At 41.5% G+C, this 25,750-nt stretch overlaps 1 protein-coding gene across 2 annotated transcripts in view; it reads left to right on the top strand.

Moving 5' to 3' along the window:
* Positions 1-25,750, top strand: part of NIPAL2 (NIPA like domain containing 2) — a 54,224-nt gene that overhangs the window by 9,063 nt on the left and 19,411 nt on the right. For both annotated transcript variants that reach the window (XM_040546624.1, XM_040546623.1), the window contains exons 2-5: positions 7,816-7,884; positions 9,615-9,786; positions 19,750-19,809; positions 21,816-21,937. In XM_040546624.1, the coding sequence (XP_040402558.1) occupies positions 7,816-7,884; positions 9,615-9,786; positions 19,750-19,809; positions 21,816-21,937 (423 nt within the window). The remainder of the gene's footprint in view (positions 1-7,815; positions 7,885-9,614; positions 9,787-19,749; positions 19,810-21,815; positions 21,938-25,750) is intronic.

Below are 25,750 nucleotides of genomic sequence, written 5' to 3'. Positions count from 1 at the left end.
ATTCAGCTAGCTACATCGCTGTTGAGGCTTTGTGTTTCTGATTTAAGTGGATTAGAAATAGCTCATTTGTACTCCAGCAAGTTTTGTACTGAAATAACAGAAGAGAACAAGCTAGGTGTGTTTTATTTAGAGGCACGTTTGTGTGTACACACAGAGCGAGTCATCTCTCCAGCAGTGTTCTCTGCCTTGTCTTGCAACCTAACATAACGCCTGGCAGCATAATTTACTCAGATAGGGCTCCTCTGAGCTTGCCAGTCTTTCCGAGTACAGGCAGAGCTAGCTCCATCTTCCAGAGCACAAACTGGGGCACTCTGGCTCCCCATGAACCTCGTGTCTCCTTGGAACAAGGAGCTGCACCCTCCCTGGCTTTCCATTTCAGTGTCCAGGGAGCAACATGAAGCGGAGAGAGGAGCAGTGCTGCCTCTCAATGTGAGCCAGGCTGTAGTTTCTGGAAATTAATATACCAAGGTTTTTAGTAGTCTGGTTTATACCTTGCCTTGTGTACCAGAAACTAGACAGGATCAAACTGGAAGATCTAGGAAGCCTGCTCCTGGGCAGCAATGGAGGAATATCCCTGAGCCAACTGGCCTTGTTGTGGAGAAACTGGTCAGTCAATGCTTGCTTGCATCCTTGTTTCTTCTGAGGGACCTGGAAACTGGCAAAAGTTTAATGATCCTTTTCTTGCTTTTCTGGGTATGTAATGTCTATAGTTGCCATGGAGATGTGATGTGATGGTCCTTGAGAAAATCTTTCTATTAAGGTGTTACCAGCTATGACTGAAATTTTTAGAGCCTCTATTATACATTAATTGGAGAGGCTTTTATTTGCAATCTAACAGGCAATATTAAAAATGTGAAATGCTCTCTGATTATGTGGCACAGTATCCCAGGCTACTCATTTGAAGAACAGCGTAAAAATCCATTCTGCGCCTTCCCCATTCTCCCATTTATTTCTGATTCTGAGATTTGATTAAGTATAAGAAACTGAAATTTAGGAGATGGTCAATTTGATTGTAACTCTTCAAGAAGGAAAGAAATTACCCCTCATAATGCTTGTAACATTATAGTGGATGGATATGTTTGTATATAGCCTTAGTGAGCATTGCTGAAAGTGACTTTATTAACTTTTACCGATCATATTCTTCATCTCAGTTTGGTATCCATTATGGACATTAATTAAAGTAATCAGACTGAGGAATATAAATAAGAATACATGAAAATTATTAAAACATGGAGCTGAACAAAAGGGGCCCACTTCTGTAGTTGCTTTATCCTCTCAAACTCCCACACCTTTTGATACCTTAACAAGCTCTTCTTCCAACATTTACAGTTTGTCTCTTTTCTGGAAAAACATATATTCTAAATTCATGAGCTAATGAAAGATAGAACCTAGTAAAGGCAAGAGCATTGTAATAGTTGTGAGATAGGAACTTTATTTACTGTTGTTTGGAATCCAGTGTGGCGACTCATGTAAAACCTACATCAAGTGTCTTGTCTCCACTCGTATTTACCCTGGCTTAGTTACCAAGTTCTCCTCTCTTCTTCTGTTCCTAACAAAAATGGTGACAAACATTTTAATTCTCTCTTTCCTGTGTATTGAACAATGTCCTTTGTCTTTTATGTCACAATGAAGAAACCAAATGTATTTTCATTACATGTTCCAACACCGGTAATTACACTTTTACTGTTATTTAAGGTCTCCTTCAGTACTTCATATGGGCCTGAAACATATGAATATATGAATTACACTGTGAAAACCATTGAAACAAGGACCTTATATTCTTTATACATCTGTAAAGCACTGAATACAGCCAGAGCTCTATAAATAATAATAGCTAAATGATAAGCCTCTCCAAATTCCAAAAATATGTTTTTTGTTAAGGATTCTAAATTCCTCTAGCTTCAGATTTAACACAGAACTGGAAGATTAGGAGGCATTTTTCCACAAAGACTATTTTGTTATAGGATCCATTGAAATCTGGTAAAATCCTAATTACTGGAAACCAAATGTAGCATTTGAAGCTATATAGGTCATTACATTTGTTGAGAACACCTTTAGACCACAAATAAATACAGAAATAAAGAAAAAATAGGAGGAATGGTTTAACTAGCCTTGGTAAGCTAGCAGAGAACATACATTTGAAGCTTTTTTTTCTGTTCATCAGTTTAATTTACCAGCAAAGAAAGTTTCCATAAATAATGGCCATATACCTTTTACTCAATGCAAATTCAGTTAATCTTTCTAAGTTTTCATTTCATGGGCCTGGAAACTGCAGTTTAATGTGCATTAGGAAACACAGATGTAGTATGGGTAAATTACATCTCACTGTATAACTGAATCTCCAATGCAGATCTTACTCTGCAAGGGATAAATTTATTAGAATTAGGCCAAAGATTTACATTTCAGCCTGGCTTTCATTTATCATAAGCCTGTTGCCTTACTTTGACAATAAAAAGAGACCTTGCATGTAAACACCCTTTCAAAACACTTCCAGAATGATGTGGAAAGGCGTTAGGATAAATAAGCATCAGGCCCTGCACGAGTGCTCGAAGCAGGGCCGTATGCAGCAACATGCCGTACTGCCGCTCATTTATTTTGAAGAGCAATGCGTTGCCACTCCAGCTGGCAAATGGGTGCCTTCTGTCTGATTGTTCAGACCTCGCTTCCCCACGCCTGGGCTTGTGCGAGAGCCTCATGCAGTCAGGATGGGGGGTACCAGGCGACTGCTGAGGGCACCTTGCTTAAGTTTGCCACCTCTCGAACCCCCGCAGCAGCCTCCCATGCAGTCACGTCCCCTTACTGTCACCCCTGGCAAACAACGCAGGCTCACCATTTAAAAACCCTCGCTGTGGCTTGTGAATTTTAATCCGCCTTCAGTGTTAAACGTTGGCAGGTGGCTTATAAAGAACATAATGCTAATGGGGTATATTTTGGGAGGGTTATTTCAAACCTGGAACAGTGCCTTCCCAGCCTCACAAATAGTTGTTTTAACGCAAATGAGGCAGTGAGGAGTGGAGACCTAGCAATGGGGGGCCAGGGAAAGGTATTCCTCAAGGCAGCTTTGCCACCAAGGGAAATGTTGGCAGATACACAGCCTCAGTCCATGGTCTGTGTGCTTGGAGAATGTCTAGAAAGGACTGCAAAGCCAGCAAGTGACCTTCATAGCTTGTTCCAAACCAAATTATGGTGAAGGAAATCAAATTTCTGTAGCGATTTTTTACTTTCTGGCAAATTTAAGGGCAGGATTTTTCTGGGGTGAGCCTCATGCATTTGGAAGCATTGGGAGAATGCATCAACAGTCTGAAATCTGGGGTACAACAATGTGGCCTGCAGGTACAGACAGATGTTTTGGAGATGAAGGGACTTGCGTTTTATGCCAACAGTTTTGAGTATTTCAGTCTTTTTCCTGTAGAAGGTCTTAGCTGAGTGAAGTAGCACGATGGCTCTGGCATTGTGTATGCAACTGAATTCCTTCAAAGAAGTTTGTCTCAAGACTTGTGTGTGGGAAGTCCTGCAGTGCTATGGATGATATCACAACTGGATATCACAACTGGAAGCTCTGTGTTCAGAGAGTATCATGTTTATTACTTATAAAACTGGCTGTTCCAGCAGTCCTCTAACCTCTAAAGGATGTTGAATAGCAGACACAGCACAAATGATAACGCCTTTTATAGGACAAGATGCGAACAGAAGGATTCTGGCGGCCTTTGGGGCAATACAGCAACCATTTTAGTTTGATATGGTAATCTATCTCCTGTTGTGGGGCATCTTCTTTCATTGATGCCCAGTTTTATTAGCCCGAGATATGGTATCCTATTTTTCCTCTCCTGCTTTGAGCACTGTTGTAAATGACAGCTCTTGTGTGTTAAGGAAAGCCTGCTAGCTTAAGATGCATTTTGATTTGTGAAGTTTACAACCTAGTTTTCCTCTTTACTGAATTTTTGTTCCCTGTGGTTTTCTTTAACATTGACATGTCTGAATATGAATGAACCTGCACAAGAAAGTTTTGCCATGCTATAGCTGCATGGTGTGACTATACTTTCATCTCGTCTCCCTGAAGGGATCTATGTGATATTTGACCTCCTTCATGCACCGTACTCTGCTTTTAATCTTTAGGGCTCTGTCCAAGCCCTGGGTTTGGAAGAACAGCACTATCACCCTATTAACCAGAGCTCATTAACGCATGTCAGTCTAGAGCAGTCAGCGCCATATATATGCCAACAGCAATGCTCAGGTGAACCATGTGGTCATTACAATAAAATGACCTGAGCAGTGAGGGTAAGTTTTGAGCTCAGACTGTGACCATAAATTTGCCTTGATCTTACACATGCACTGTTTTTCCTCTGGCTCCCCAACCTGGGCTATGGACCAGGACCCTATGTCAGCAAGGCCACAGCAAGGCCAGATCCCCACAGCCCTGCCCTGCCCAGCCATGGGCCCTGCTGCGTGAGGCCTACCTGCGGGCCCATGTCCCGGCTCAGCCTCATCCCATCACCATCCCCAGGGAGGTGCCCAGTGCCTGTTGTCCCTGCCTGATGGGATGGAACGGGATAGGATGGAACGGGACGGGGTGGGACGGGATGGGGTGGGACAGGATGGGACGGGACGGGACAGGACGGGACGGGACGGGATGGGATGGGATGGGATGGGCTGTAAGGCCCTGCCCTGTTCGCCCCTATGGGGAGCCCCTGACACTACTGGCCCCTGGGACATATAATGGGGAAAGCTGAGAGAAATGCTGATCCCCATATTTCATAAGGGGATCATATTTGTCTTAATATTTCCCAGAAAATGAGAAGACTGAGAAGACCTAAATTTTTGAGCTGGTTTCTGTTCCTGACAATTTCTGGTACCTACAAAAAGAGCAATGACTTTCGGGAAGAGGTTCTAGTTGAGACATGGGGGTGATCATCAGGTGAGATCTTGTGTGTCAAAAAGAAAAGCTCACATACACCTAACAAAGCAAAGCTCTCATGTAGTTAATGAGGCAACCACTGAGGTATGAAAGCAGTCAGTTCTAGAGGGGACACCAGTAATGCTCAGCATGGGAAGACTTCCTGCTGGAGTCCCTGTTCATGTAGTTTCTGGAAGTGGATGCTCAGATCATCATTAGAAGCCATAAGTGGGCTTAATTTTACACTTTTTTTTTTTTTTTTGGACAACAGATTGAACACAATCTCATCTTCTGCCCACCAGCTGCATGCAGGTTTTACATCAAGAGAAAGGGACATTTCTGAGAAATATTATGGGCCATCACAGCCATCCCACAGGGTGCCTTGCACCTGGGTTTTCAGCAACCAAGTTAGGGATGGATGTCAGACCACAGGTGGGGATATTGCTTTGCCCATCCATGCAGATCAAGCTTGGTGCCCTCCCTATTTCCACCCATCCTCTTTTTCACTGACAGCTTAGCTCAACCCTTGCTACCATGATTTACGTATGCCATGCATGGGGACCACTGACTGCCTTCAAGAGTTAGGGCTCCTGTCTAAGACATTTTACATTGAATGATGAATGTGCTTTGGCAACTTAAAAGCTAGATGGAGAGCCTCCTTTGAGACCAGTTTTTTTCCTCCCTGGTGTGCTGCTTGGCTCCTGAGTCCTGCCCAGTGTCTATGATCATGGGCTGGGATTAAGGAGATGCAAGGGGGTGCCCAGAGATGCAGCTGTAAGAGCAGGGTTGGCTGCTGAAATGGAAAAAGCTGCAGAGAGACCTGGTTCTCTGCTGAGACTGGTGGGGATATATTAAAATTACTTATGTGGAAACAACAAAATAATGGGGTAAATGAGGTGGCAGTTCCTGTTTTCTGTTCCCTGCTGTCTCCTTTTTCTTAAACCCTTCACGATGAGGCTGACAAGGTCACCTCTCCACCCCCTCACAAAATGAACATGTTGTCATTTAAAAAGAATAAGTCTTTGGGAGCAAGAGAACAATTTTGATTTAACTGCTGTTTTATTGAAATCACTGTTTGTGCAGGATGATGAGGGGAGCCAAACAGTCCACTTGTGAAGTTGTTAAACTTTGCACAAGATGTAGTGCCACCAGCATCAAAACCTGGGAAGGAAAATCCACACTTCTGATTCTCCAAGGCCCTGAGTGGGGGCTATCTGATAGCAGTTCCCCAGTGTGTAAGGAGTCTGCAGTGCTGCTCATGTCCCTGTAGTAGTTAGTCCTTGATATCAGCAGAGACATCCATGCCAATGTGTGCTTAGATGTCTTGTCATGCACCCCACTCTGAGGAATGTTCCCAGAGCATGGAAAATACAACACACATGAAAGCCCAGGGTGTGCTGCTGCTGGAACATCCACTGGGGCATACTGGGATCTGGAGGAGAGGATGTAAGATGGGAAGGACCTGTAGTGGCCAAGCACCAGATGGTCTGGGCAAAACTCTGGAGTTAAGCTTGCTATTGAATGCTTCTCACGCACAGGTTGAGGCACTGGTGCTGTTACTTAGCACAGAGGGTGTGTGAGTGAAGGGAGCCCCCTTGCCTTCCCCTCTCTGCATCCTCTTGTACCTGCCAGTCACATCTTGGTGAGACCCAGCAACCTGCCAAGCATTTCACCCCGTGTAATTCTGTGATCTGCTTCTCCTGAATCTGAGCCACCAGAAGTGCATGCAGCTGAAGACAGTTGGATTCAGCTGTGCCTCTTAAGATTATCATCCATTTTTAGACCTTTTGTAAGAAGGCCACTGTTTCTTCACACTTTTGGAGATGCTCTTTCCTCATCTGGGAATTATCTAGTCATACCAATAATCTCCCCTATTGTCCAAGGCCTTTCTGGACCACTTATTTATAAACATTGAGGTCAACATTTCTCTGCCTCTGGTAGGCACTGCCTGTTCCTAGGTCCCCAAGGGCCTCACAGAAGAAGAGTTATAAAAGCTGAAACTGTGAGCCTGGTTGGATGCTGCTTTACAGCTTGCAAGCAATAGTTGTGCTGGGCTATGTTACTCTGACCTTGTTTGTAAAAACCCACTGGTAGTATGGTTCTTCTCTACAAGCTAATGGGGCTTCTCATGGCATTAAACTGGTGGCCTTGGATGGGTGAATACACTTAGGACAACGCACAGAGGTTACAACATTTTGAATGTCAATTGGGAGTTCTTCTGTGTACCTGTTATTTAAACTTGCTGAGATGGCGTCTTTCAATGGCTGCTCTCCAAAATAATGAGTCCCGTTTGAATGTTTTTAATTTCTCAGCTTCATAGAAAGTTTGCAAATCTTACTGAAAATTAGACAGGCTGATTAGAAAAGAATTTGGTTAAATAACACAATACATTAAGGAAACTGTCAGGAGACCTATGCTTCTAGCTGCCCTGTCAAATAGCGGATATGTTAACACATAAAATAACTGTGTTCCAATATGAACAGTTTGATTGCTGTTGATTTTCCTTCTGGATTATGTAATAAAACAGGTCTTCATTTATTTATTTATTAACTTATTGAAAAGAAGAATACGTGTGTGTAGTGTTCAGCTGAGACCCGTCTATTTTTTTTCTTTTGCGAGACTTAAGGACTATTCTACGAAAGGCCAGCAAAACCACCTCCTGCAGTGGGATGCCCTTTCAGTTCCCAGTTGTTTACTACTTAAGCCCTAGGCAAAATGCACCAGCTTCATTATTCTTATAGTCCACTATGCAGACAGATTTTTTTTTTTTGAGTTTACTCAGTGCAGCATGAACTCAGTGACTGAAAAGTACAATAACTCGTTTTTGATTCCATTAAAATGTGCTATCAGAAAACCACTGTTGTATGTTTTTTATTAAACTAATAAGTATTTTTGTATTTCTCTGTTTTGTGATCTTGCAGACTCAGCTCTTGGGAGTTCTACTTGCTGCAGCTTCAAATTTTTTGATCAGTGTCTCTTTGAGTATACAGGTATGAAATTATTGGTCTTTACTTTCAGTTGTTTATATTTGGCAAGTAACTTTTTTATAGTTTGTTTTTATGCTGAAGTTCAAAATACAAATTCTCTTACATTTAATAAGCATTCCCTCTCTTTCTTTAACTAGTGTTGTGCAGTAGTTTTCAGCAAGATGATAGCTCTCAGGCTGTTCTTTGCTGTGATTCTCATATGGGAACACAATAAAAATTCATAACTCCTCCTACTCTTCCTTATAATGTGCCATAAGTAAATACCAGCTGTGACCTACATATAGTCCCACTGGACGTCGTGTGAACATGTCTCAGTATGTCCAAATCTAAAGTGGAAGTGATTAAAAAATTCTTGGGGGTAACTTAGTGGGATGATTAATGTAATTAAATGCCCATAAGCATAAACTTGTTTGCATTTTATTTGTTTATAGAGACACAAAATGCTGGATGTCACTGCAAATTGTTGGTTTGTGGATCAGGGAAGTTTGATTTCATTATGCTCCCCTTTTCCTTCAAGGGCTAAACTTCTTTCTAGTATTTCAACCCCCGAGCATGTTCCACAGCATGAAGCTGCAATAATGTTCTGCTTTGTCTCACTGAGGGAAATGACCGAGACTATGGTATATCACAGACATTACTCTTTGGCCCATATTCTGTAGCATAATTTACAGAATAGAATGGAAGCCTGAGGAAAATGATTTACAGCTTCCTTGTGACTCTGCAGTGGCACTTCCAAAACCGTGTATCAGATGGTGGAGTAAAAAATGTATTTTACAGCCATTTATACTATGATAGCTGTGTCATTTGGTTTCCAGCTTTTTTGACTCATTTCCCTGTGCAGAGGGTCTGGTAAGGAATCTGAGAAAGGAAATGATATTCTGCAGAGCTAATGCAGAACATTGTATCCTTCCCCATAACGACACCTTCCTGATGATGCCTGGACTCTGTTTCAGAAGTCCACTGTGATCAAAGTCAAATTATCCTGTTATATACAGGTTCTTTCTGTACAGCCAGAGGGAAAGCAATTATGATATGCGTAAATGATACCTTCTCCATGTAGCTAGAAGTGCTGATGAAATTTTACTCGAGTATATATTAAACCTGTTGACACAGGTATGGCTTTTTTTCCTTCTGAAAATAATGCTTTACCTGAGATCTTCTTCTAAGATCAAACAGGAGATTGTAGCCAAACCCTAAATTCTCCTTTTTGAATGTAAAGTCCTCCCTACAGCACATGTGGTTACGTACTGCCTTTTTCATCTTGAAATCGTATTTCTGGCTATGATACATATCAAGGGCAGGAGCACCATAGAGTCCAGTCCCGTTCTCCCAGTTTGTTGCCACCATTCTCATTATGGCCCATCTCTTCCCTCTGAGTGTTTCCAGATTCACAGCACGACCTACTGAGCTGTGCTTTGAGAGAAGAACAGAGGCGTGCAGGGATAGCTAGGAAGTACTAGCTAGTATTCACTTAATCTTTTTCAGATTTATTCAGAGGTCTAATTTTTCAGTCATTTCCATCACGGCTGAAAAAGCACACATCTGAAGCAGCATTGAGTTAACACAAAGCCGTCTGTCTGCAACAGCAAGCTGAAAGGCATGTTTAAAAAGAAAACTTTGACACACCTGGAATTTGAAGTTGACAGCCCCCTTAATTACTCCACTTTTATTATACATAAGAACACAAAGGAAGCCTTTCTTTTCATGCCTGTTCCTAATAATTAATTTTCTAGAAATGTGCTCATCTCCGACTAGCTTGCCAAACAGAGCCGAAGCCTTACTACACGAGCAAGCTGTGGTGGTGTGGAATTATCCTCCTGGTGCTTGGAGAGGTGGGCAATTTCACAGCCTATGGATTTGCCCCCATTGCCCTTGTCGCTCCACTAGGATGTGTATCTGTCATAGGTGAGATGGTTTGCCACGTTTTGCTTGGGTACATACTTTAATTGAATGCTTATTTGTGACTGGAGGAATAATACCAGGGGAACCACAGCAGGAATGAGAGGGGAAGATGTTAATGTTGTGGTGTGAAAAGAAATGATTCATGTAATTACACGAGCTGACAGTTTAACACAAACCCTCTACTTAACTTGGAGACTCTTCTAATATTTTTTTTCTTTTTCTATGGTTTTGTCTTTGTGGACTCTGTCACTCTGTGCTGTGCTAATCCCTGCCAGTCGGTCACCCAGAGGTGTAGCAGTGTTGCTGGCAGTGCAAGCCCTGAAGCAGGGGTTGGTGTCCTGCTGCCTGCAGAGTTCTGCTCTGATCTTGAGTACCTGCAAGGTGCTTACTATGTTACCATCACACCAAGGAGTTTCTGCTACCTGCCCCTTGTCCATCCTCATGCTTCTTGGGCATATTGTCTTGACTCTGCCCAGCCTTCACTGTCAGTTGCCCTCACACCCGGGTGCACCTCAGGATCTGTGCGGTGGCAGGGTTTGGTCAGGCCTGCACGCCAGAAACCCTTCTGAAAAATAATATGTTCAGTAAATCTGCAGCAATTTTTCTTTCATTAGATCATTACCTTCTTTTTCACACTGTGTTTTTGGAACCTTACTTTGAGCAAAGAATACTTGTGGTAGCAGAGTGGGACCAAAAGGGACTAGAAATTTCCTGGAATGGTTAGCTTATTTGTGGACATTATCAAAGTTGTTCATTTGTTCCTTCACATGCAGATTAATTGACCTTTAGCAGAATTATTTCTATCCCTAGGACTCATTTGATGCAATCTTAGCCTTTACTTGATGATTGTTTGTTTTTTTGTAGTTAAGGTATTTGGGTATATCTTGGGTGTGAGATGTCTTGGTTCTTTGATAAAGAAATGTACATTTTAAAAGATGTTATCATGTTGTGCTAATGCAGAGCAGAGTGGACAGGACAATATATAGAGTGTATGAAAACCAGAATACAAGGTGCAGCTGTATCCCTTGGTCAAGTTGCTTCACATCCACAGCTGAAACACCCAGGGTTGAGATATCACAACAGCTCCGCACACACTGGAGCTCATTCGCTTGCTATTGACAAGTGATAACATTTCATGGTCTGTGTCTAGCTACCAGTTTCATGCTTGGAAGCAACACTGTGGTGAGCGATTCTGCATGGGAAGGTAGAAAAGATGAATTATCTTCCCTGTGGACTGTCTGGCTGTAGTGGAAAGAGGCAGCCAAACATATGTGGGTGCAATTTAGCAATGAAGTAGTGGGGGAAGGAAACTGCAGGCAATTTACTGTAACCTTTAATGTTAAACTATTGCAGAATTTTGCAGAATGAGATATAAAACTTCTGTAGTTCACCGTTGTAGGAAAGATTTCTCAAGGAAAGGAATGAGATATTACCTGAGATGAAAATGTAAATTAACATGACATATCCCATTGTGATTTTGGTGGCAGTAGTTATATCTTTAACAATTGTAGACATTTCCAGATGTTTCTGAACATAAAGGGACTTGATCTAATTTGTTGCCCAAACTGAGGAAAATGCAAATGCATCTAGCAAGAAGAAATGAAAAGCATTGGGAAGGCAAAAAGTTACATTGGTTATTAGGCTACTACAAAGAAAAAAAATATTTAAGATGATTTTTATCTGGGCAAATTCCTTCTTCCTTACCTTTGCAATATGTGAAGGAACGTTGCATCTGTTTCCTTCATTCTCCATTTCTCCTTACTAATAACAAGTATCAAGAAACCATTTTCCTTACCGTTATATTTCAGCAAAACTCTCACCCACTTTTTTTTACTTTTTTTTTTTTTTAAACTGACCCCAAAATGCTTATCCTGCAAGACCCCAGAAAGCACTTCAATATCTTATTTTCCATTCCCACATATCAACTGAGAGTTTCCCTTTCATAGCCCAAACAACAGAGATATCTGAAATTGTATTTAGTCTAGCAAACATTCCCTTAAGAAAGGGAAAGTAAAAATGATGTAGACAGCCAATTACAACAATAACTTCCCAGTAACACTTCCTACCCCTAGATACTTCCCTGTCTTCTGAAATTAGAACTAGAGAGATAGAGAGAGAGAGAGAGAGCACCCTTTTAATATTAATGGTTCGTCATTTAGAACAATGAAAAACTGACCAAGATACGTGCAGTTCAGCTGCTAACAACTGTGCAGAGGATGGTTTAGGAAGCAGGTCTTCCAGTTTCAAACATCAAGAAATATTTTTTAATTAAGTTGTGACATCTTTTAAGTGGGGGGCAGTGGACTTTGCACAGTCTAGTTGGCTGCTCTTTTGAGGGATTGTTGAATGTGCGAATTTTCATAAGTTATTTTTCAAAATGAAGAAATTAAGCACTTGTTAACAGACTCCAAATGAGTATTTGAACCTTAGGTCTGCCCTTCTTATAAGCACTTTTTTTTCTGAATTTGGTGTCAGAACATCTCAGATGGTAAGAGCTGGCTCCATCAGTTACGTTGGGTACTCAGTACCTGTGGCCATGCAGAGGGGAGGTGTGCTTCATGCTATGCCCAGTCACCAAGGGGACTCTTTGAAGCTTTTTGTTACTCTGGGTCTGCATGGAAAGTTTTCTTCACTTGGAAACCAGGGTGTGGGGAGAGGATAAGGCACATTGCAGTCTCTCCAAAACAGATTTGGGCTGTACCCATCATGTATCTCCAGACCTCTGAAATAGGAAGCATCCTGGGTCTTAAAATAGATGGAGCCAACATCTATTATGCTCTGCTACCACATTTAACTGCATCCAACTGAGTTTTGTGTTTAATACGGTATCAATTAAATAGTGAAAAGTTTTTGTTTTGTCCTATTGAGCTGGGTGCTTCTGATGGATGTTTTAGAAAGAATCTATCACCACAGACCATGAGTTGGCATGACACCAGTAGATTTTTCTTTTTTCTTAGAATTAAGCTACAAAGACTATATTTTCCTTCTTACACAGTGGAAGTATTTCTGTGTGTGGTTGCAATGATGCAAGCTCTACATCTGTTCAGGGTTTTAAATAGTTTGAGAAGACAGCAGTTGTTTTCTTCAAGAGGAAAAATTGGTAAATTTTTAATTTAAAAATGGAGGAGTAATACATGTTTGATGTGATCATTAAAAAGCTTTTTATACTTAAAAATTAAAAATCATGTTTTACATGTAGCTTGGGTAATTTTAGACTCCTGTGGTTTTTTGCTCATTCTCTTGCTTTTGCTTGCAGAAATAACTTAGAGGGGGTTGGATGAGGAGAGGCCAGTGGTATCAGAGATGGGTTCTTATGCAGTTTTCCTTATTCTCTAGAGATTTTTTTTTTTACATTCAACTCACTTAGACTGACAGTGTTGAGATCCCTTTGCATTTTTGGTATGCCCCTTCTATGTAGCTGTGGGGAAAGATATTGCTTTAGACTTTGAAAACTGATATCCCTGATGGTGCTTTAGGGAAAAGATTCTCAGATATTCTTATAGAAATGGACTTCTCCTACTCACTGTAATGTAACACCTTTGCGGTCCAAGACCGTGGGATTTTGTGAACTCTTGGTAATGAGGACTGGGAAACATTCACCAAACTATTCTTTAAAGTGCTCTATTTGTACTTGTCTAGAAGATACAACAAAAGGATTTCCATGGTCCTTCCTTCTCTCTGCAGTGTGTATGTTCTGTAATCCAGTTTCCAGAATTAAGCTTGCCTTAATGGTATCTCTCTTGAGCAATTCCTCTAACATTTTGCTTGCTTCTTTATTAGGATATTGACAGTGGGGATGGGGAAGAACATTTAATGTCCTGTCCACCACTTTTTCCAGTAGTGATATTTAATCATGTTGGAAATGTTACATGTTCAGTGTGCAGAATAGCTACCAAGAGGTCATGCACCAACTGACTAAATTCTGTAAAATCTTTGTTTTTATTTAGTACACCATTAATATCGCAGAATCACAGAATGGTTTGGGTTGGAAGGAACCTTAAAGCCCATCCAGTTCCAGCCCCCTGCCATGGGCAGGGACACCTCCCACCAGACCAGGTTGCCCAAAGCCCCATCCAGCCTGGCCTTGAGCACCTCCAGGGATGGGGCATCCACAGCTTCTCTGGGCAGCCTGTGCCACTGCCTCCCCGCCCTCTCAGTGAAGTATTTCTTCCTAACATCTAATCTAATCTAATTATCTTCCCTCTTTTAGTTTAAAGCCATTCCCCCTTGTCCCATCACTCCACCCCCTGACCAAGAGTCCCTCCCCAGCTTTCCTGCAGGCCCCTGTTTGGCACCGGAAGGCCTAAAGGTCTACCTGGAGCCTTCTCTCCTTCACCCTGTCTTCATAGGAGAAAATATCTATCATATAAACTAAGAATAGGCTTGAGCGTTCATTTAGCTGTGATGAACTTGTTCCTATATGTCTTGGGCAGAGCTAGTGCTCTGTTTAACCCTAGATATGTATTCTTTTGTCTTCTCCAAATTTGTGTTAATCCTCCTCTGGCACAAAGCTCTGATCAAATGTAATCAATGATTAAATGTAAACAATGATACAATGATCAAATGTACTACCTGCCTCATCTTCTCTCCAGATCTTCCTGACTGTGTGGCATGCTACACTGGCTTGGATGGATTAAAGCATCTCCTACTGATTCTCTACCAGGACGGTCCTGAATTTCTTCAGCTCAGAAGCTAGAGAGAGGACTGAGGGTCTGTCTGTATAAAGCACACTATAAGGTCACATTTTAAGATGTGATCTTCCCCAGCAGCAGCAGCATGCTCACAGATTGAGTACTCCTCAGCAATTGTAGTGTGAAATCAGCTGGGTGATCTTAAACTGCTTCATAAGATGGAGGCGACCCTTAAATTGCATAAAACAGTGTAAATGCTTGGACTCAAAGTAAAATGTTTTCCCTATTTCACAAATTGAGACAGGTGCAAACAGTAAACAAATCTTCAAATCATGCTCCTCCTTTGGTATTTTATCCAGATTGCTAGTGAAATGAGTACAAAAGAGTTCTGCAAAATGGATGGTTTTGAGAGCCTTTAACAAATTGATGTGATTTTAGCTTTACTACCAATCAGTTAAGCTTAACTGAGTGAATATTAGAGGCTAATATTCATTTTGTGTGTCTATTGACAAGACAAAAGCAGCATAGGTAGTCTGTGTATTTATAAGGACAGTACTAATCTATTTAAACTAGTACATAAAGCTAATCTAAGACTTTAAATGCTAGTATATCCTTCAATTTTTTCATTTCAAGTTATGGACAGTTATGAAAGTAATTAGTTAGGGTAGGGCCTGATAATAAAAACAAAGGTAAAAAGGTGAGATTCATAAATAGGCTCAATACCAGGAAAACAATTTAATAATGAAATATTATATAAATATTTCATATATATACTGTATGTATATATAATTATGAAATATTTGTGAAATAGTTTTGGGTGGAAAAATAAGTAGTAAACACTTTTTTGGATTGGAGAAAATCCAAAAAATACACTCTAAGGATCAGTATGTATTTTCTGTCTTTAACTTCTATTCTTGTATATTATTCCTTTCTTAAAAACAAGCAAACAAACAAACAAGAAAAAAAAGCCTAAGCACAGATTTCATGTCTAGGAGGCAGAGGAGTTGTTTTGTGAGCTGGATTCTCACCCTTCAGTGTCTGCTACTGGCAGAACCCACATATCATGCTACTCTTTATTTATATTTCTGCTGGAGAAAACCTGCATATGGAGATAATCTCACACTATCACTCTCCTAGGAGAATCAGCATCTGACTAATTTATGTGTAGCACCATTACACCTCTCCCTTAAGGCATTTAATTGCATATCATGCAGAAAATGGATGTTTCCTATCCTTTTTTTTTTGTTTTTAATTTAAATTGAAATTCGCGTGCTGTAGTAATAGACAATGAATACAAACTAGACCATTTAATGCAGATATGTGAAAAGGCAAGGTTGTTTCAACATAATGATTAAGCTCCTGAACAACCCCCTTTTTTTTTTTTTTTGCATTTTCTACACGATAGTTTTTATCATGATATTTTTTTTTTATATTTTTCATTTGAAATATTAATTCCATATTTCCAGATTGAAGAGCTTCATGAGCCTTCAGAAAGGTTAAACTGTAAAGATACAGATATTTTAACAACCTATTTACGTCTCAATTTGTGGATATTAATGTAAACATGATGCAATCGAACCAAGAAAATAACTCAAAGACTTCATTAGGATGTATTTTCATTTGTATGGTCCTCCATGTATTTGCCCAGGCTTGAATCTGGAATGTTCAGTCCCTAACAGAACACCTCCCAGATTTCTTTGCCCTTCTCTTGGTCTAGCAGGCTCGCTGCCACTGCTTTCAGCAGTAGAAACTGTGCCTGGTTTTGAAAATTTTACCTCAATAATTAGTTAATAAGCTAAAAATATTCTGATTCAGCTGAAAGCATACAAATGTTCTCAGACAAACAAGGATGCAGTCTTTGCTTCAACGACTTACAGGCTGATGCTTTAGGCTTAGGGTTGTACATGTGTAGTATTGCTAAAACCAGCCGTTCAAAAACAATGAGAGTGTAGAACAATGATAAATTGCTTGTTGTGTTGCCAAGCTGTTGCCAGCTTATGCTCTGACACGATTTTTTTTTGTTTGCCTTTCTGCATTGTTGAATTCAATTGCTGACCAATTAAAAAAAATCAGAGGCTATTCCTCACTGACATGGATCTCGTTCTCTATGACTGTCTATAGCTTTTTTTTTTTTTTTAAAGAAAAACAGGCAAACAACTGAAGAGTTGCAAAGACACAGTAATACTTTTCAGCACAGCAGTTGCCCAACTTCCTTGGTCTATTCATTGATAAGGTTGAGGATAATGTACAGTGATTTACTTCCCGCATCAGTATAAAGTCAGGGGAGAAGGATGCCCACAGCTCCTGTGACAGAGGGGGAACAGGAGGACCTCGGCATAGGAAAGGGAAAATGGTGGCTAGGTGGTAGGAAAGGCTTTAACCCGTATATCTGGTGGGCTTAGTTGTGGCCTCTGGCTGCCCACTCACTGTTCTGCCAAGGGTTGAGACAGTTCTGGGGTAACAGGCTGGAAGGGGCCTCCGGGTGCCCCAACCTCCTGCTCACAGCAGGGGCAGCTTGGAGGCCACCAGGCACAGAGTAGACAGCAGGGGCCATGTGATTGTCAATCAACATATTGGCTTGAGAAGCTAATGTCTTAAGAAGTGAAATGCACCTGAGACTGTGAACTGGAGCCCTGAGGAATTCAGGAAGAGGGGCAGAGAGCTGTGAGGGCTGCACATTTCTCCCCAGGCTCCTGGGGCTCACAGGTTCCTTTCACACCCCTTCTCTTCTATCCCATTGTTTCTAACAAGCCTCTGCCTGTGCTGGGACAATCTGCCCTTGGTTTGTTTGATCTAACCTGGCTCAAACCCACCCTGCCAACTGGAGAACATAAAAGGTTGTTTAAAATTCAGACTCACAGAGCTTAAAGCCCATAAAACTACAAAATAAAGATAAAATTTAAATAATGCGTTAGACAGTGTATAATAACAAAGTGCTATTTTGGCTGTGCTAATGTTTCTTGCTTGGAATTCAGTCCTGAAAGTAGTAGCCAGAACTTGCCAGATGCTGATCAAACTCATGCATGTCCTCCAGCATCTCAGCCACTCTGTGTAACAGTTCTCTGCTTTTTCGCTTGGATATACCACTCTGTTTTTCTGCTTCACTTGAATGCGTATGAAGTCTTGGTGGCTTACCCACCGGGACAGTTGCCTTTTCTGTTCAGTCTCTGCCCTGGGTTTTGCTCTCTTCCCCTCCCAGTTGCACCTCCCCTCCTACTTCAGGTTTTGCCAATTCCTCCCATCCCAGATGGCCTAATGTATGTCCTCAGAACCTCCTCTTTTTTTAGGTTCCTCTACATACCACACATCGTAAAGTGCATTAATTATACATATATTCTGTTAAGCTCATGATCTCTTGTGCATTACCAGCTATCTCTAGAGAAAGAGCTTGCAGCATCTGAATGCATTATTAAAGCGGATGAGACTGAGTGACAAGTTTCATTATCTGGATGTATTCCAGTGCCTGCCTGTGCCCACTGCCAGCCTGAGAGCTTGTGATCTCCCCAGGCTGCCATCTCCAGAGAAGCAGGCAGTGGAATTTGGGGCATAACTCATCTCACCCCAAATTGGATGTCAGTACTGGAACTGAACTTTAAATTGCATTTACTAGATCTCTGCTGAACGCACTGAGAGTCCAGAAAATGGGGCAGTCAAAAAAAAAAGAAAAAAAGAAAAAAAAAAAGAAATCACTCAGGTCATTAAGCAACAGGTCTTTGCTGTTACAGTGGCTGCCTACAGGGGTGGTCTGAGATGTAGTTCGGGAGAGCTCTGACAGCAGGGAGACAGAGCAGTAATTAATTCCTGCAGTAACTTGGGTTGCTGCTACTTCTTTCCTGGCTTTTATCCTCTTTCTTTTCTGAACCTAGGTAGCTCTGGTATTGCCAGTGTTGCCTGGATACCAGTGTCTTTTCTCCAGGAAAGTTGTCACTGAAACACAGAATAAAGGAAACCGTGTCAGGTAGCTTACTTTCAGTGAGGTGCTCTCAGTTAGAGATTCTTGTATTGCTCTTACTCATTTGTATGGGTCTCCATCACTCTTCATGCTGTTTAAATTTATGACTTATACTTTATCTGATTTTTAACCAACATGATGCTGAATTCCAGTTCTGTTTACCTGTTGTTCTGAACCTTTTTTTATATATCTAGAGTACATCTAGTAGCTAACAACAGATTAATTTTTGCATCAGAACAATAGAGATAATGAAGCGAAGATGGTGAAGAAAAGATCTGGTATTTCAAGGATAAACCAATAATTTAATGCTGTAGGCAGGAACAGAGCTCCTGTAACAGCTTCCCATGATTTAGGTTCAATGTACCCTTTCAGAGTCCCTCCTGAGCAGTCATTCTCTGAGAGGCTTCTAAATGAATCTGATATTACCAACACACCTCCCCCAAAGGCCTTTCTTCATCTCTTCTGGACAGGAGCTTTTCAGCCTCTGTTGCCTCTCCTTAGAGGTAGATGCTCGAATGTTGCCTAATGGAATAGAGCCACCTCTCACAAGTGGCTGACGGTCTCACCCATCTTAAGTCCAAACCCCTTCTCTAGCATGTGTCCACACCAAGCTGCTTACCAGAAACCCTGTCATGATCACTGTGCTGCTGCTCACCCGCCCACCCAGAAGAGGCTGGGCTGGCAGCTGGCACTGGGGAGATGTGAGACCTGGACAAGGGAAAGGGTTGCCTGGACCCCAGAGGTCATTTCCAGGGCTTACTTCCATTTTTCCCCCTCTTCATTACAAGTCACTCTAGAAGACCATGGGCAGCACTTCTGTAGGGTATATATGCTAGCTCCCCCACCTGCTTGTTTGCAGACATCAAGACCAGTCACTTAGCTCATTACAAATATTAAGTTTTTGCAGTGGCTTTCTTCCTCTCAGTTGTACTGCTGCTCCTTCTCTTGCAAGCCTCTAATCCACTGAAGTCTAGAGAAGCAGAAATTTATCTCTCTGTGGGGCAAATTGTCTTAAGCAAGTCCATGCAGTAAACTGATGGTAAAATAGGGAGTGGAGCAGTAGGGCCGCTCGGTGCCCAAGTTTCCCCACACTTCCAAGTATGACTGAATGAGGGCAGTTTATGCAGTGTCTGTGTGGGAGATGGGAAGGGTATTGCATCCCTGCAACCATCTAAGTGCCTGCTGGATGTGTTTAAAATCTTACAAAAACTGAGTGTTGGTTGGTTGCTGGAATGGACTCGTGTCTGGTTATATCGTGGTATGGTGCAACAACAACAGCCTTGAGATATATTTATTCTTGGCCCAGGGCAGCTTTTTGTTATAGCACTTGATATTCTATCATATATTTAAAAGAAAAAAAAAGTCTTTATAATTCTCTTCTAGGTACTGCATTTATTTCTGTCTTATTCCTAAAGCAGACCATGAGGGCTGCTGATATATTGGGTAAGTAAAGAGTTTGCTAATATGGACATGTGTGTTGCCATATGCTTAGCAAGCTGTAACTCTCACGCAGCCCCCCACCTTCACACTCCCACTTCACCAAGCAAGTGTTTTGAGGCAGATACTTACAAATTTGGGAAGAGGTGACAAAAAGAGGGAGAATCTTCAATGCAAGTGAAAAAGACTACACTCCCAAATCCTCTGCTCTTATAACCATAATTCATTCCTTATGTGTCCTTCTGCTCAAATTTATTTTCATTGTCTGCTTTTGCCTCTGAGGTTGTATTTAGTATTATCTTTATGAGTACGACACAATTCTAATAAAAAAAATGATACTATTGAGTTATTCATTCAAATATAAGATTTTTTTCTTACTGCATAGACATTGCACAAAAATTCAAGCCCAATTAAAAGTGACAACTTCCCTTTTGGTATTAATTTTATCACTTCAAAGAGCAATAATCATGTTGTTAAGAGTTTTGTTGGGAAACATGGTCTTCACTGCAAAAGCATGTCAACTTTTTGTGCATGTCCAAGATTTTTTTGCATATCAAAACTGCCCTGCTTGTAATAGTGAGAGACAGGCAGATTTCAGGGTCTGGGATTTACACCAAGCCGTCTCGACAGGGACAGTGCACCTGATGTGGTCATGGGGCACCTGGTGTTACTGTGGGGTTCCTAGCATCTAGGCTTGTTTGTCCATACTATAACAAGGACATCCCAGCTGTTCTCATGAATGTTTTGGAGAGATTTTTTCAGTATTGTTCCAAGGATACTCTATAATATTTATTTAGGTTTGGGATCCAGGTTTGCCAACTCAGCTGCTACATTCAAAATACTTCCCCCCCCCAACCTGATCATGTTTCCCTTATGGCCTTATACATTGTGTGTTTCTTTAAGTAGCGTTCAGCACTGATTTATTTTATTTCTGTGAGTTAGACTTTGCAAGAAGGATTTAACAATGTTGCTACATTCCATAGGAATGAGCTGTATGATGGGAAATATGGTGATGTTTTTGCAAGCACATAAATATAGAACAGTTCTGCTTTTCCAAAGAAACTGTGTGCAATAGCAGTGCCAGCAACGTCCTCCGGATGTGCTTTGTTTTGTATGCCTGAGCATTGTATTCCATACCAATTTATAGGTTTGCCAAGAATTTTAAAGATTAGTTGAAAAAAAATTGATTATCTAATATCTTCCTTAATCCACTACAGCTTATGAGCTCAGGATCAGCTCACTTCTATCTAGATACCTCAATGAACATCTGTGTTTGTCAGCTGGCTGTCCACAAAGCAGAACTTCCAGATTTTTATTAAAAGCACAATAATGTAAGTTTGACCTTGAAAAGGGGCCCCAGCAACCCAATGGCTGAACAGTTTTTTTGCAAATCAGCTTTTTATAAATCAGTTCATAGGTCTGCAAATGCATCAGGGAGTGGCCAAAATGTTGGCTTCGTGACAGCTTCACATAAGCATTGGACTGGAACATATCTGTTGCACTTAATGTTTCCAGGGCAGGTCTGTAGCTGGTGCAGACCTCTGTGACCACAGTGACTTCAGGAAAGCAGTGAATATTTGTGTTGGTTAATGATCTAGCTGTCTGCCTCAGTAAGCAACCTGTCCTTTCATTTTAAGAGAAGTTTATGTGACCAGCTTGTGCCCATGAGAAATACAAAGGATAGATTCTCTTTTGTCATGCACTTGGTATTAGAATTGAGCATATTGGAAAATGTGTTGCTGCATTGGAACCCTAATCCATGAGGCTTTACTGAAAGCTTTTTTCATATTTCCAGAATCCTTTGGATCTTTAATAAAAACTATACCAGATAGGTTGGGTCTTTATTAAAAATTATAATAGATAGGACCACAAATGCCAGGCAGTCCAAATACCTAAGCCCAGATCTGATTAAATGGACTTCAGTTTTCTTCTGGAAGCTATTTCCAAGTGATATGGAGAGCGATAACCATGATTATGTGTAGTACCAAAATAATGTTCCTTTTTCTTTAAAGGAGGAACACTGACAGTAGCAGGGACATACCTGTTGGTGACATTCGCTCCAAATGTACCCCAAGAGCTCACAGCAAGACGAGTACAGAATAATTTAGTAAGCTGGCCTTTCTTGGTATATGTGGTGAGTATTTGGTTCATACTCCTCCTTAAATAAGAAGAACTGGGGTTCTTGGGCTTTTTGCAGCATTATGAATTAGTGCCAGAAAAACTGCTGCTGAAGATACATGCGTTGTTCCCTGTGTGGTTATCATAGGAGAGAGAGAAAGTCTTTGAGTCATCATCCCAGTTCCCAAGCTGAAAATCTGACAAACCAAAAGATGTCTTTGGAGCCAGGGGAAAGTCACAGTTGTGCAGGACTGATGAGAAATAAAGATTTTATTTTTAGTGGGCTTGAGGGAAAACCTAAATATTGGCACTGCTTATATTTCCTATGTAAGTGTTCATGCCACACTGTCTGCATATACATATTAGTTACAGTGCTTTCCTGGAATTTGATGAAATTCAGTTTTTGAAAATTAGGCTATGTATCCTCTTGATCCTGCTTTATTCTATCATAACACTTTGTTTTATCCCCATGTTGCTGAGGCTGTCCAAAAGGAGTTTTGTATGGAGCTGAAATGTGGAGAGATGGACTGCTTCACTGCCACTCAGGTTAATCTGAACCTGAGTTTGAATTCAAACACAAAAATACCATTTTGATTAAAGTATCTGTATACAAAGTTCAAATTCCATTAATCTTCTTTGATGTATCTAATTAACATCAGGAACAAGACAAGAGTGAGTAGGAGGAATTTCTCCCTCTCTTCCCCTCTGGAATGCTGAAAATTTGTTCCTCCAGCTGAATGTGGAAGATGTAATATGGGAGTTTCAGAAGCGGTTACTTTTTTCCCAATACAGTGCCTCACGTGGGTTAGATTATTAGCACACAGGTTTTTCTCAGTAGGAAGCCGAGTTAGAAAGCCACTGAGTAGACAGACTAAGGATCTTAATCTTTTAGCCAGCCTGCAGGCTTTCAGTGCATCTTAACTATCCATGAGACTACTGATTAAGTGGAAAGTACACGCTAACACAAAACAAAAGTTGATCCTCTTGCTCTATTTTTGTGTATTTTCAAAGCTCCTGAAAGTTGGCGATCCAGCTCAATGAAAGAAATTAATGATCATGCTCCCCAGATCATGGCACACACTTTCAATCAGGCAATGCCCAGAAGTTTTGGGGTGCTCAGTAAGATTATCTTCAGCCTCAGCAGGAGCTTCAGAAAATCCATGGAATTAGCAGAGGGAGAGGGACTCTTTTAGGAGGTGTTTCAGAACAGGAGGGTCAGTTGCTGCTTGCTGGAGGACCCTATCTTTTTCCTACTGAATATACCCTTCTACCATCCATTTCCACCTGTAGGTACCAAAACAGCCTGTCATTTTAGGCACCGACTTTGAACTGCTGCTTTACTCTTTTGTGTAGAGATGGTGGAGGGAGACAACTCTTCATCCACCCCCATTACACCAGAAATTTCTGTGCTGTCTGGTGTTCACATTTTCTTAAAGCTAACAGGTAGCTGAAAAAGAGCTTTTCCCTATCTGAGGACATTTTGACTTTGTTTCAGGAAGAACACAGTTGAATGCCTAGGAAGACTGTCCTGTATTCTTCTTAGGAGAAATTATAGGAGGTGATGGGTAACCCCTGGACTTTCTTTCTCCTCCTCTCCCTTTTGCCTGCCTTAGCCAACGTGCAATTCTACATCATGGATTACAGGGGAAAATGGAGCAACTATACAGCAAGTCTTGTCTCAACAACAAATCAAGCTTGATTTATTCCTTCTGCTTCCTGGATTCATCTGGTTTGAGCTTCTTGTGTCAAAAGAAAAGGGAGGAGTGAAAGGCTCCACAAGAGACCCTAAGATACCAGCCTGATTAGCCTGATATGCTGCTGGAAGTTCAAGCAAACCCTGCTGTAAACATGCTGTTTGGACAGGGAGCTAGCTCTTCGTATTTGTTTGTAAAATTTCTAGCACAGGTTGACTGCCGATGTATAAAAAAGCACAGCAGAAGTTGCAGAGTTTCCAGTATAAATATATATAGAGACAGTACAGCAGTATAATGCAGTCCAACAGTCTTTCTAAAAGTAGCCCTGAAGTGTGGTCTGCTGAGAAATACAAAGCCCCAGTGGTACAAAATGTTCTGTGTGGGTGATAAACCATCCCCATGTGGCACTCCACTGGCATCAGAGGAGTTCTGCAGAAATAGCCTGTAGTTCCCACATGAGACAACTTGAGTCACCTTCTGAGGCTTTGCAGTAGCATACTCATGTCTGAGCAAGAATCACTGTCCTAGCTTGCTTTTTTTTCGTTTTTGTTTATGTGCACTTTGAGTCACTACAGAAGACATCAATTATGGATGTAGCTCTTAGGCTTCCCTAAACAGTAGTGTAGTGAACACTGGGTTGTTAATATTTAATCTCTGTAAAATCGGGTTCAAAGCATTTCTGCTTTTCCTTCAAAGTGCCTAGAAGACCCTCCTGGTTCATTGGTCCCTGTATTGCTATATGTCCCAGAAAAACTGTTGAGGCAGACAATGTGGTATTTTGTTCTGGTGTCTTCTGGTAATGCTTAGAAACATGGAAAACATCACAATTCTAAAAATGTTGATGATGTGGGCTTGAGGAGACTTCAGTACAGATTAGTTATAATAGTAAAAATGATTGTAAACAGGTCAAGTTCCTTCAGTTCCTTTAAGCAGAATATATGAAGCTGATACAATCTACATGCTTCCCATTCCTGGTCTCTATATTTACCACGACCACAGCTATCAACTATGAGACCGAGCACCATTTTGGGTAATTCCCATGACACAATCACAGGTAACAGCCAGTACACCACAGGAGGTCCTGTTGGGAGCCATACACTCCACTTCAGTGCAATGTCCTCCCCCTTGTCTGCTGATTCAAGGTGACCTGTTGGTGGGAGGAGGAATTTGGCTTCTAGGCAGTGTGAGGTGAGAAATAATTGTTTGATTTTTATGCTCAGAGTGCAAGAGAAGAGTTTTCTTGGTGGGTTTGTTAGCATTGGCAAGAGACGAGCTGACGACAGGATGAGGACCAACATGGATGGAGCTAGCAGTGGCAACATGCTTCAGCTGAGACTGGTGGTGCTCAGCACTACCTGCCACTCTGGGGGCTGGGGAAGAGGTATGCTGAGTGCCGGAGCTGGTGTTACAGAGCAGTTCGGGCTAGCAATGATCCCTGGGCTTGTTCTGTGGAAGATTGTTTGAAATTTAAGTGATAGGGCAGATAATGGTGCTTCCTTTTTCTCGTGTGGTGATTGCATCTATCACGGTCGTCATGGGGGAACAAAATGGATCAATACCTGAGGTGTAGCTAGCTGCTTACAGCAGGGCAGTCTCATGGGTTTAGCACACTCTGTGACAACCAGTCCCAGGGGTTGGGGGAGGCAGTGGGTGCCCAGGTTTGCACCAGCACCAGGGGAGCAGGTCCTGCAGGGTCCCTGTCACCGGAGCACCACCCTGCATGCCTGTCATGGAAGAGGACACCTGGGACATCTCTGGAGCTTCTTTCTTAGCATGGGTTCCTTTCCATGTGGGGGATATTTATTTAGCACAGCTTTCTTCCATTCTGTTAACAATTGTTCACTGTCAAAATAGCAACTGAAGCAATCTGAAGGCTGTTGTAGCTGCAGCTGGGTAACATGATATTCCCTCTGGTCCTAAGATGTGTTTGCCAGGGGCACAAACAGCAAATCTGCTACCTTTACTTCTCCTCTTGAGTTCCCTCAAAACCCTGTTGCAGTTTTCCACAGGGAGGCCAAGATGAACTCACAAGTCTTCAGTTCCTAGCATGACTTCTACCTTGTTTCCCAATTCAGACATAACCAGAGTTTTGCTGTTGAATGAAGATGCAGAGGCTGGCAAAGTTCCTTGGTGTG

This window comes from Cygnus olor, chromosome 2 (assembly GCF_009769625.2).
Source record: "Cygnus olor isolate bCygOlo1 chromosome 2, bCygOlo1.pri.v2, whole genome shotgun sequence".
Lineage (NCBI taxonomy): Eukaryota > Metazoa > Chordata > Aves > Anseriformes > Anatidae > Cygnus > Cygnus olor.
Note: the sequence above shows the minus strand (reverse complement) of the source record. Positions and strands in the feature narration are given on the sequence as shown.